This window comes from Lissotriton vulgaris, chromosome 9 (genome assembly GCF_964263255.1).
Source record: "Lissotriton vulgaris chromosome 9, aLisVul1.2, whole genome shotgun sequence".
Taxonomy (NCBI): domain Eukaryota; kingdom Metazoa; phylum Chordata; class Amphibia; order Caudata; family Salamandridae; genus Lissotriton; species Lissotriton vulgaris.
In genome coordinates, this window is record NC_141697.1 from 241,263,158 (window position 1) to 241,276,432 (window position 13,275).

General features: G+C 45.4%; 1 protein-coding gene across 2 annotated transcripts in view; it reads right to left on the minus strand.

The window, feature by feature from the left end:
• Window positions 1–13,275, minus strand: part of CCDC32 (coiled-coil domain containing 32) — a 223,147-nt gene that overhangs the window by 127,900 nt on the left and 81,972 nt on the right. Inside the window, exon 4 of one of the 2 annotated variants that reach the window (XM_086937416.1) lies at window positions 8,559–10,761. The exons of the other annotated variant lie outside the window; for it this stretch is intronic. Within the exon in view, the coding sequence (XP_086793542.1) occupies window positions 10,623–10,761 (139 nt within the window). The 3' untranslated portion in view covers window positions 8,559–10,622. Of the gene's footprint in view, window positions 1–8,558; window positions 10,762–13,275 lie in introns of those variants that run through there. 2 annotated transcript variants of the gene reach the window in all.

Genomic DNA, 13,275 nt, shown 5'->3' on the forward strand with positions numbered 1-13,275 from the left:
CTGAGCCCCAAAAGTAATGTCCAAACAAAGGCAATTCAGCAAGGCAAATAATGCCTAGAAGTGGTACCGTTTGATGGGCTCACTCATGCCCAATAGGAAACAATGGAGGTGGGCGGCCCTTTAGTCACACACTACAAGCCAAAGATAGATATAGACATTACCAATGGTTCAAACACTTCAATAATGTCAGCCCCCTCAATAGGGCCAACCACTTACTTCATCATGGTAGCCGTCTGGCATAATCACCTAGCGTGACCTCCACATCCTGCATATTGGTTCCAATGGAGGCCATGCAGGGTTTTAAACCCTGTTGAAGTGCTTCCATTATCCGGGACACACCTTCCCAGTCATGCACGACACATTGTACGTAATGTGGACAGGGTTTAGAAATTAAACAGACAAAAGACCAAGTCTTAAAAGTATGGTGTGTGAATGGTGTTTTTGAAGTGAAGAACTTGTTAACTAGAGAGTGAGGTAAATGTGCTTAAAATGTTTGTTGGGATGTCATTCTGTCCTAAAATGTATCCGAATATAAAGGCATTTTTTTAAGCGGCATATGTGCCTCGTGGTCCATAGTGTGGCCGGAGCTTATAGGCAAAATAAAATAGAGGCAAACAAACTATTTGTTGTCAATGTGTCCCATGTAAATAATATGTTTTGAGTCAGACTGATTGGGCCAAGTGCTTTAAGTATAGTGTATTGCAGCCAGTATACGGATATCCTAATTAAGAAGGGAGGCGAGTGTGATCAAATTGTCCTTGAACCCCTCTCCCAGTTAGTTGACGTTTTCCTGAGACCAATTGTACAACGCAAAACAACTTAGCTCAAGGATACTCTGGATCTACGATGACGTCTGATGGATGTACACTTTGACCCAGCCTGCAATTTACTGGTCAAACTGGATATTGAGAGCTTGTATACGAGCCTGCCGCAAGATGCTACTCTAGAGACCATAGAGGAGATTCTCGTTAAAGAAGAATGGCAGTACAATACACCTTGGAATGCTGTAGGTTGGCACGGACTGAGAATTTCTTTGAATTCCAGCTTTCCCAATTTTTACAGACCCACGGAACTTCAATGGGCAGCATCTTTGCCCCCAGCTAAACAGGTCTGAATGCAAGCCATTTTAAACAAGAACACATGCTGATTGACCGAAATCCTCTAAAGTTCGGTCATCCCAGGAGCGACATCTCACTACCCTTCCTTGATATTAACATTTACCCAGAAGGAAATGGCGTGAAAAACAAAACATACTATAAGCTGATGGTTAAGAACAGCTTGTTAAAATTCAGCATTTTTCATCCACGCCCTTTACGAGAAAATCTCCTGTATAGTCAATTCTTACGGATTCGAAGCAATTGCAGCAACATCCAGGACTACAAACGTCAAGCGAATGATCTTGCAGACAAAATGAGGGACAGATTACCCTGATCACATTGTACAGAAGCATGTACAAACGAGCAAGGCACCAATACAGAGAAAGACTACTGGATCCATCTGAACATGCCCTCAAGACGGAACCCCTTACCTGCGTACCCACATACAATGTTGCCTCGAACTACATTAAAAGGCTTCGCCACAAGAATTGGGGCATAACCAAGTCAGGATCACTGAATCTAAGAAAAAAAAAAAAGATTCACCCATAAGAAAGGGCTGAATATATGGGACCATATAGTGTACACACACACACAACCATACACACCACCGACAAGAACCAATACTGTGTCAGAGCTGTGGGGCTCACAACCAGTAGTAGGCCATTATCCGTGTGGATCGTGTAATGTTTGTCATTTAACCAACTCGACTACGATTGTAGATCACGGTTTGAACACAAAATGGACTCTTAAAAAAGCACATGAACTGCAGCACCACCCATGTGGTCTATATGATCACCAGCCCATGCAGTTTAAATTACACTGAGATGACCAATAGGAAGATAAAGACCCCAATAGGGAAGCACAGGAGCACAATTAGGTGCAAAATTACCAACAAAAATTAGCAACAACTATACAGTAAATAATCTCCAATGGGTAGTTCTGGAGACATTTGACCATGTCCCTAGAAATGCTGACAAAGTCCTTTTCGAAAAGGAGCAACGTTTGATCTATCACCTTCAAAAATGGCCTCAAAGACAATATTCCCTAGTTGGTCTTTTCCTCTTAAGTTATTGGGACATATCTAATCTTTAGAGACAACTGAAAGTAACCTTTATGGGACCTTCATTATGAGTTGTCACTTAGTGCCTTGACAGAATATTGCATGGGAACTCATCAAAACGATTGTTTAAAAAGAGTATGATTTTACCTATGTACTTTTAATAGGATTGATAAGGGATTCTGGGAGACAATTGGATCACACTCACCTCCCTCCTTAATTAGGATATCAGTGTACTGGTTGTATTCGCTATACTTAAAGCACTTTGCCCAGTCAGTCGCAATGAAACATATGATTTACACAGGACACATTGGCAACTAATAGTTTGCTCGCCTCCGTTTTATTGTGCCTATACAGTGTGTTCACACTATGGACAGCGAGGCGCACACACGGCTTAAAAAAAGCCTTTTTATTAGGATTTACTTTATAATGACAGATTGACACCCCAAAAGACATTTTAGGCACATCCACCTCACTCTTAAATTAACAAGATCTGCAATCAATAACACCATTCACATGCCATACTTTTCAAACTTATAGTCTTTCGTCTCGGTTTACTTTCTAAACCCAGTCCACATTACGTACTGCGTTCACATGCACAACTGGGGGAGGCGTGTCCCAGATACTGGATGCACTTAAGAGTTTAAAACCCCACACAGCCTTTATTGACACCAATATGCAGGACATGGAGGTCACAGCTACCTTCTAAGTGGTTGGGCCTATAGATGGGACGGATGTATGACGTTATAACGCATACCATTACAACTACCTACCATTACAACGCGACCATTACAACGCATACCATTACAACGCATAGCGCTTAGAGGTGCTGGATAGTGGTAAGTATAATTTACTATTCCAACTCCAGTCCCCGTGGACACTAGGGAAGGTGTTGGATAGTAAATTAAACTTTTTCCCTATCCTAGAGCGCCCCCCAGCGCAATGCGTTGTAATGGTATGCGTTGTAAAAGTTGCGTTGTAATGGTAGGTAGTTGTAAAAGTTGCGTTGTAACAGGTGTATACCGATGGGACAGACGCTTTTGAAGTGGTTGAACCATTAGTAAAGTCTGTATCTGTCGTGGGCCTATAGTGCGAGACTAAAGGGCCACCTGCCTCCACGGTTTCCAATGGGGCATGAGTGAGCTCACCAAAAGGTACCATTTGTAGGCATTATGTGCCTTACTGAATTATCTGTTTGGACAACTTTTGTAGAACCGCGTGGTCACATTTTTATCTTTCCACAGACTTACTAACCATGATGTACGACATTTTAGATTGCTCACACATACTTATTGACTTTTATAGATTAGGAGTTTGAAATCACAAGTATGTGCTACAGCTTTAGATGACATCGACCGGCATGTACCACACAGTCCTGAATTGCACAGTCTATGTATAGTCTCTGTAGATTTACTCTTCACTGGTTTTTAAACTAGCCTCTCATATGGAGTATCTGTCAAGTGCAAACAGACAGTCTTAAAAGGAGTTCTAAAAAGAGTTAAAACTACAATTACTATCCTCAGACTCGGGGGGCAGCGCCTAAGACTGATTGAGTCTACGCCTACCTTCTGTGGTTTGTATATAATGCACTATGTTATTGGGCATTTTTTGTGGTAGAAACATCTGCCTCACAAATGGTTATAGCAACAATATTAATGATAAGAAATGCACTAATGGTGGCATGTACACCGCGTTGGGATATACAGTATCCTACTTCAATTTTTCTTCCCCAGAGCGTGGGCAACAGAAAATATCCCGAGGAACTGTATGTGGCTGTGCTTGTTGTACGAGACATAAGATTCTAGGGTACTGCTCTGATATCTAGAACAGGGACCGGTTCTTTGAGGTCCTAACAAAAGCCCATGACTGTACTGGGTATGAATGGCTGAAACCTGTAGACCGTGATTATTGTGTACTTTTTGTAAGATGTGAGGGATCATTAGCTTGTATCCATGTACACCCACCAGCCTCCCCCTCCATTTTTAACCTTATCCAAACCCTGATAGTATATTAAACAGACTATAAGGAGTTAGAGGTAAATTTAACTGTGTTTACAGATCCCACATAATACATTCTAGAAGAGGTCACTGCTGGTGGGGTTTGCCCTACCCGGCCATACCATGTGTTCAGGTTGGTGACCAGATGATGGTACATGCCACTACGATACACCTGTCTAGCACTAGGTCAGGTCTGACTGATCTACTGGCAGGCAGATATCCAAGGGCCGGAAAGACTTTTCTGGCTTGTAAAATTTGGCTTTTGGAAATGGGAAAAGGTATTTTACATTTGCAAACCTTGTGGTTTTGTACATTTCAGACTTTGAGTCTGCAAAATACCTTTGGACATCATACCCATTAATACATTGTAATGTAAGAGAAAATACAATGTTGAACACTAAGCTAGGGAGATGGGGAAATCAGCAGTCTCGATGGACCACGCCGTTGTCATCTATGGGCAATATAAACATATGGTTGAACCACTGTCAATTTCGAAATAAACCTATTACTGCTTACTTTTAGTGTTTCAGCCCCTTGACCCACCACGTGCCATTTAAATAATAGAACAAGCATTTACAATGCAATGGTTTTGCCTTTGTTAAAGTTAGAGCTATTGGCATTGCTCTTGACACTCTGAAGCTCCACTCTGCACTCTGAAGCTCCACTCTGAAGCTCCACTCTGAAGCTCCACTCTGAAGCTCCACTCTGCACTCTGAAGCTCCACTCTGAATCTGCACTCTGAAGCTCCACTCTGAATCTGCACTCTGAAGCTCCACTCTGAATCTGCACTCTGAAGCTCCACTCTGAATCTGCACTCTGATGCTCCACTCTGAATCTGCACTCTGATGCTCCACTCTGAATCTGCACTCTGATGCTCCACTCTGAAGCTCCACTCTGTACTCTGAATCTGCACTCTGCAGCTCCACTCTGAATCTGCAGCTCGATGGTTTCAGAGGCTTCCAAGAGCTTCCAGTGCTGCTGTAGAGTCTCAAGCAATCTTTCACTGAAGCCAAACAGTCCTGTTAAAAACACGGATGTACCTGTACTGTTTCCTAAAATACATTGAAGTGTGGCTAAGAAAATGCCTGTAAAGTCTCGTGAAAAGTTGAGCTGACTTGATGAGTAGCACCAGTGGTACCCATTAAAATGATGCCACGCCCACTAAAAAGTGCCAGCGTAGGCCTCTAAATGTGCAGCTGTGCCAGCAGGGTTCCATCAAGACCTGGCAGTTCGACGGAGATACAACGCCAAAATACCTATAGGGGTGACAGTCTGGCGCTTTACGAATGCTGTTTAATTGATTGATTGATTGATCAAAGGCACGGGTGGGTATACATGAAGCCGAAGACAGGTCTCCAAAAGGGCGACCATGCACATTCCACAAGCTCTCTACTTTCTACTATTCAAACTGGTTCTTTCCAGTTTTCTAGAGCCTGGAAAGAGAACCTGACATGAAGGGACTAGATAATTGTTGGTGGGTGGAGTGTCGGGCATGAGGAGTATCGGGTGGAGAGTGGTTCTGAAACATGACACTGCTAGCCCTTTAACTCAACTATTCCTGCAACAGGTAAGGTGAAAAGCTTCAAACCTGCAGCTGGTAAGTGGGGTGGGGGGAGGGGTAAAAGGAGCAGGTGTGCAAAGAAAAGAGTCATAAAACCGTGGTATGATATGGATCATTATGAAATAAAAAAAAAAAGAGTGGGCGGAGAGGGATACAGGTGCCCCAGTGACATTTACTGCTGAGGCGAGGTGTGTCTGCGGTGAGTGCTCTTCTCTGCGCGCCCCACGCACCCTCAGGTCCACCGGTACAGACAGGTGCTGTCTTCAAGCGCTGCCCCTCTCACTGCACCCCAACCCACGGCACCTGCAGTTACAGGCGGGGGGGGGGGGGGGGGGGGGGGGGGGGGGGGTAGGGCAGGGGGGGGGTTCCAACGTCCTCCTCTGCCTCAGACACCCACAGAGTGATATGCAGGGCTGCCTATGACTCCCAACAGTACAGGGAAGTTGGGTTCATGGGGTTTTCTCCGAGTCTGTCCCACGCCCCCCACTCCTAATACCTACAGGTACAGGCATGCGAGGTCGGCAAATATCCCTCTTCAGGTGTATCCCCGCTTACCCGGATGCCTGCCGACTGCAACTACTGCCACCAGGTGTGTTTCGCAGCTACACCCCCTCCAACACCCCCCCCCCCCCCACCCTACACACACACCGACATACACACACACTTCCTGGGCTCTACAGCCCTCTGTGACAGCTATCACTACAGGCAAGTGCTGCATGGGGGGGTTCCTTGTGTCTTCTTACCTCTTACTGTTCTACCCATAATTGAACTAAGTAGTAGTTGATGTAAGTAATAGGAAGTACCTTCAATCACCCCCTCCCCCCCCCCCCCCTAAGTTTCCAGCATGCTCTGACAACGACCATACCATGCGAACGCGGTCTGCGGATGAATCACGCTCTTGCCGCAGGCCCTGGGGCCGGAGACTCTCAGAGGTTCCCACGGTCGCCCATTCATCCCATTCAGATGGTACAATAGAAGCGTGTCACACAGAGGCCTCCGGCTCCAGGGAATCTGACCCTCCCATGGGTTAATCTGCAGCCGCCATCTGGGGAGCAGCCTGTGGCAGCGGCGAGGCCTCAGTGCGCCGGACCTGTCAGGACCCGAGAACGGGGCAGGTTATTACTACCGGAGGGAGTGGCACCGGGGCTATATCATGTCAGACTGGGCTGTAGACAACCTCGGAAACACCCGGGGGTCCAATATATTAAAAACGGGAATTTGAAAAGCACAATTCCGTGCTTACGTCTTCAGATACTTCGGCAAAGCGACGCCGGGTGCCGAGGGCCTCTTACACCCAAAGTAGAAATGGAGATTTTACACAACCAGGGGGCTTATTTACAAGCCTCTTGCGCCACGTTTGCGTCATTTTAAACGTGGGAAAAGTGACGTGCGGGTGGCGCAAGGGGCTTGTAAATAAGCACCAAGGTGTTTACACATTCGGATGGGGTGCACGTGAGACTTTGTAGCAAAATAACCAAGGCACGTGGAGATGGGAACCCAGTCCGAAGAGCAACAAAATATTTCCCTATTTATTTTTATTAACATTTATACAGCGCCCACTACTCCGAGGGGAATCTTGGCGCAGCTCCCACCCGCTCCACGTGTGTGCTTCTTAACAACTCTCCCCTTCCCGCTCCCGCAGCTGTCACCTGCAGCAAGAGGCAGGTGGGGGTGGCGGGCAGAGGTTGACCCTCTCTAGACTCCAAGCCCCCGCGCCCTCTCCTCCCGCCCCCTCACATGGATCCTAGACCCGTGGTCTGCTGGAGGGGCTGTGATTCTGAAGCTGGGCCCTGAGACTCCCGGAGGTTCCCACACTGGCGCCCATTCATCCCATTCACAGGGTACAATAGAAGCGTGTCACACCGAGGCCTCCGGCTCCAGGGAATCTGACCCTCCCACCCCCACCGGGAAATCTGTAAATCAACCCCTGTGGCACCATCTGGGGAGCAGCCTCCGACAGCAGCGAGATTCAATGGGCAGCCGCTCCCGGGTCTCCGTACTCTGTACTCACACTTACATTTCACTCAAGGCCTTCGTTTTACTGGTTTTCTACAACAATATCGAGTTTTAATAATGAACCTTAAAGCGCTGCATTGATCTGAGTGAATAGATTTCACTGTTCTCGAGAAGCGCTGCCTCTGACATCGACTGGTTTAGAGGAGACCCAAACATATACAAGTTAAAAAGAAAGGGAAATGTGTGAACGAAACCAAGATGTTTCGCCTAAAACTCTACCTCGCAAAGGGCTGGCAAATGAAGCTCCCCTTGAACAGGCCTTCCGAACTCCTGCAATGCGCTGGTATCGTATACTGCTATCAGGAAAGGCCAGACTGATACGGCATTCTTCCCCCGGGCTGCCGGGGGCGGGCACTTCCGGCCGGCCGCGCTAGGATTGGCCGGCCGGCCAGTCACGGGGCAGGAGAGACGCAGAAGTGCCGGCAATGCCGGACCAGACTCGGGGGCGTTCCCGGCGTCGCGTGACGTCGGCAAAAGCCAAAGAATGTCGGGAACGCCCCCGTGTCTGGTCCGGCATTGACGGACAGGCCCCTCGTCCAATGGCAAGGCTCCATTTACGGAGCCAGCCAATGAATGAGGAGGGCCGAGCCAAAGCACACTACAGTTCTCATCAGGTTTTCGCCTGCGCCGAAAAAGATGCGCAGAGCGCATCTTTTTGGCGAGGCAAAACCTAAAAAAAGGCAAGTGCAGTTAATGAGTAGTTCAATTTGAGGTCTACAACTAACAATTTACATTCGTTCAAAGCGGTTTCATTACCTTCAACCTGGCAAGTGGCAACTCGTGAACCTCTAAAGTTCTTACCATTTTCAATTCATATTTTAGAGACTATAGACATTTTTTCAAGTATTTATTAAGTGATGCGTATTGTCTGTATATACAAAAAATAGAAGTGGATAGCGTGTATACATAAATCTTTTAAAAACAAGAAACAGGCTAGCAATTCACTACTCAATATAGACATAACAACTAAAATAGAAACATCTCGAGGCACACATCTGATCTTTACCCCGTATGCAGGTATGTTCAACTTGCTTGCAGTTTCCCATTCATTTAAATGGACCATTTAGTACTGCAGTCCTCAAACCAGCAGGCATTTAATTGCACAATAGAGCATGCACTTCTGAGGGCTCCTTTGTGGGGGGGGGGGGGCTAGGTCAGCCCCCTTGGCCCCTGCCATGTTTGTAGACAGCGATGGGTTTTGGCGGTTCATTGGTGCAGACTGCAATTTCACATGCAAAGATCTCAAGGCGTGTGGGCTTTACAATTGAGTCAGAATTTGACAGATGTACAAGACGTCTCAAAACAATGAAAAAATATGTACTGTTTATACTTGGCCCTTTTAAAGCAGTCTTAACTTGGTTCTACTCCTAGGTTATCAAGCTAGGCGTAAAACAATGTAAATGCCGATCGAACAGCAAGGAGTTTGTGATATTAGTGGCAGACTAAAGATGAGGGTCGAGCTGAGCTGCCTCAGCGGTGACCATTCACTGCTAACTGCAAAGAGCACATGTCCGAATAGCTGCAAAACATGTTTGGTCTATTAATTATAAAGAATGGATTGATTTGGAAACTTTTGCAGCTCGGCAATTTAGCCTAAATATTGGCAGGAGGATAAGAGAAGAGGGCTAACAACGCAGTTGGGAAAGTGATGTTCTGCCATCTTTTTGATTTGTGTCATTGTGGAGTGTATTATTTCTGAGACAGGGAAACATTTCTCTCCGTTTATAATCTATTCTAACTTTTCACTCCCTGAAAAGGTCCAGAGGCTGAACGAGCAGTGAAAAAATATTGTACACTATAAAGTCCAATGTAAGGACTGATCTGGAATACAGACTCCGGTTTGCTGCTTAGTACACCATTCGGCAGCAGATCCGGTCATATAAAGTACAGAACTGACCAAAGGGGATGACATAACAAATGGACCATGAATGCATTCCTCCCATTTTCAACGTGAATGTGAAATTTAAATCTACCATTACAAAGAGGCTTGTCTATTTTCACCAATATGGAAATGCTGGTAAAGGGTAAACATTCTAGTTAACTTTCTTAAACAAAATTACTTCCCAAAATTAGCATTTTACACACAAAAAATAGAAACTATCATGAGTGCTGTGCCGTAAACAACTTTGCTAAATAGGACAACTGGTTTTCCTCATTTTTTACAGTGAGGATATTCATAGAATATAAAAATGCAGGTGTGGGATTTAGCACTCGAGTGTATTAACATCAAGGGACAAAAATGCAAGCAATTCTAGCTTAACCTTTTGAGAAATAAATGTTATGTCTTTACTTTAAAAGTGTACTTCTGGGAATCCCTCCCACCTTTGCCAAAGAGCTCAGTGTTACATACTTTTTGAAAACTTTACATCTTATAGGCATTAGAAGGTCAAAAAGGTATCTCTGTTCCAGCGTCTCGCAAATGTTGCTATAACTGGGGAGAGATGCGGTAAAAAGGAGGACCTCTATCATGGCTTTTATGGGTTCTAAATACATAGGTACATATGAAAACGAAGGAACGGATGACAATGTGCAAACCATACAGCCTGCATTGTATATACAAGTCACCTGTTCTAAATGGACTTAATTTTCACATAAAAGAAGCCCCCTAATGCTATATTAAATCAATGCAGGTTTCCATGGCGAGACCCAATAATCTAGGAGAACAGCTGCTTCAAGACAATAAATGGAGCACACGATTTAGGATGTCTGTCCAAAGCGGGCCCATGCGGTTGTGTCAATTGATGCTTTTTCGATTCCAAAGAGAATATTCTTAGCGTTGTTGTCTCTGGGTGAATCAGTCATACACCCTACACACCAGATGGCCACTGTCGACTGTATTCCACTTGCCATGAAGGCCAACCAGGGGCAAAGGGTCCCAATGTTTATCATGTGGCTCACTGCTCTACATGTGGCAGCTCTTGTGAATCATCTTGCTTCTCTGCGCTGGACAGTGGCGGGATCAGGCACTGCACCTCCTCCACACTGACTGCAACCTTATCTGGCTGGAGCCACCTCTTCAGATGTTCCAAGGTACTGAAAGAGAAGACAGCGGATAGATTCAAGACAAGAAGTACACAAGGTCATGAAATACAATTTTGTTGATTTACTTTGACAGCGGTAGATCAGTATTTGCTGGTACAGGACTCATAACCAGTGCTCACTTACCAGGGGATCCAATAACACCCAGGATGATGTATTAACAGGATTCCAGGTTAATCTCTGAGAATCAGAGTACTTGGGAATTACTGAGGAGATAGACAATAATGAGGCCGATTTCCCCAGTAGTTCCTTTTCTCCCCTGCATGTTCCCTTGGAAATTTTGGCTTCTGAAAGAAGAATGCACCAGAACATCCCATCCCAGTAGAGACATTAGGAACTTCTGCTTGGTACCAGAAAGACTTTGTGGACTACATAATTAAAAGGTGCCCCTATCCTCACTGCCCATTGTGGCATTACACTTTTTGTGGATGCGCTGCAGTCCACAGAAACCGAACTGGAGGACTTGATCAAGTAATCTGTATTATCTTCAGTTTCTGTTGTGTAATCCTATATAATACGTTGATAAATGCGAAGACTGGACATCTTGATATTGTGTTGCTGAGGTAACGCATAGTTCACTCTCCCTTTAATCACTCCCCTGTGCTACATCTGATCACCCTCATCCCTGTAAGGGGCAGTTTGTAAAGAGTATGAATGGATTTCATCACCATGTAAGATTTTAAAATGTTGTTCTCGTGAGAATGGGTAATGACTTTAGACAGTATCTATGGTACACTACAATTCTTTTATTCTTGCAACAGAGTATATCTTTGCTCCACAGCATCTGCAACAACTTGTGTATGACCTTGAGCAGAAAATACAAATTGAAAGCAAATGACACTTTGGCGAAATAATCAAAATAAAGCTTTACAAGACCAGTATCCCCATCTGCCACAAAATAGTTTATTGAGACACAAACTCTGGTTGAAAAGGGCGTGGCCAAGTGGGCACAGTGTTAGTTGTAGGGGTGGGCAGAACTCATGGAGTTTTACTCTGCAGAATTCCATGGAGTGACTCAAACTCCACGAGATGCCGTGGAGTTCCTTGAGTGGCAGAATTCCGGTGTGTTGTGCTGCTCGTGGTGATTTTTAGCACCAGGAGCTTGTTTCGCTCTATAAAATCAGCACGAATGACACCACACTATGCACCAGAGGACGCAGCTTCTTTCTGCTGCTTGAGTAGATTTTCTACTCAAGAGGCAACTTTCTCAAAGCAAAGTTTAGTGACCTGCGGGGACTTAAATCTCGGCAGGAGGCGGTCTAGCACTCGTTTTTTCTTCGCTCGCAAACTTAATGTTAGCGTGCTGTACGCATGAAAAACTCCAACATGCAGCAGTTGAAGGAGTTTTTGCCGGACTCTACTCCAAGCAGAGAGCGCAAAACTCCACAAGCTCTGCCGACGGAGTGGAGTGTACCACCCAACCCTAGTTATTTCCCTACCTTGAGTACTCTAGCATGGATTCCTTTTTTTTTGGAGCTCTGCTAGGAAGCTGTATCATCTGGAGAGTCCAGTTAATGGCAGTAGTGGCAGTGCTTTTATGGTTAAGCCCACACACATTGGAGCTGGACCGTATTGTTGTGCGTTATACTTTATGCCCAACACTCCATAAATAATGTAGTATAGCTGTGGTGTGGTTCTTAGCGCTCACACTACTTACTGCAGAACTGGAGGCAGTACGGGAGGAGGACCTGTTTTGCTGATCAGTAGAGGGTGGCAGCAGAAAGAGCTGGGACATCAGTCACTTTTGTGATGGTGGCTGAGCCTACCCACTATAAAGTTAAACAGACACTGGCATTGTGACAGTGAGTAAAGCAGAAGGACCACATTGACCAGCCATTCTGGTACCTTGGGTAGGCAGGGTCTTACAGTTTTGAAATTCACGATACTACAAAGGAGATCATTATGTCAGCTAAAAACTTAAACAGAGGGATGTGAAGTAGAAGTGTTACTTTACACTTCACAGCTAAGAGGATCATTTCCAAAGCAGTACTTGCTGAGGTACTGGAAGGGGGTGAGCTAGATGAGACTATTTTCACTAGGAGAAGCCATCACAATGACAGTTCTGAGCGGACAAAAAACAACAACAAAAGAAAACACCTCACAACCAGCAGACTGCCTCTATGAAGGGAGTCACTGATTTAAATGCTGCATTACTATAATGAAGGATGCTTCTTTGCGGTTCAGGGAAGACCTGGCTTGGCAGTTCGGGCTGGACTGTTCCCTTGAGGCACAGGGTCAAGGCTGATTTGCATATAGCTGGGTCTGAACTGAGGTGGCGAAGTGAGCTAAAGAATGATGATGGATTCAACCCAATCTGGGACTGGGGGGGGGGGGGGGGGGAGTGCCTATTTGGGTTGCCAATGCTAGTTACCCTTGTTATCATGCTCAAAGCATCAAAGTGAAGACAGCAACAGACTGTCCACTGAACCAGCCCATGGTGAGTAACTCTTCTCCCTTGCCCTTAGTGGTCCTCGTTTGAGGACAGAGCAAACTAAGAACTTAAATTAT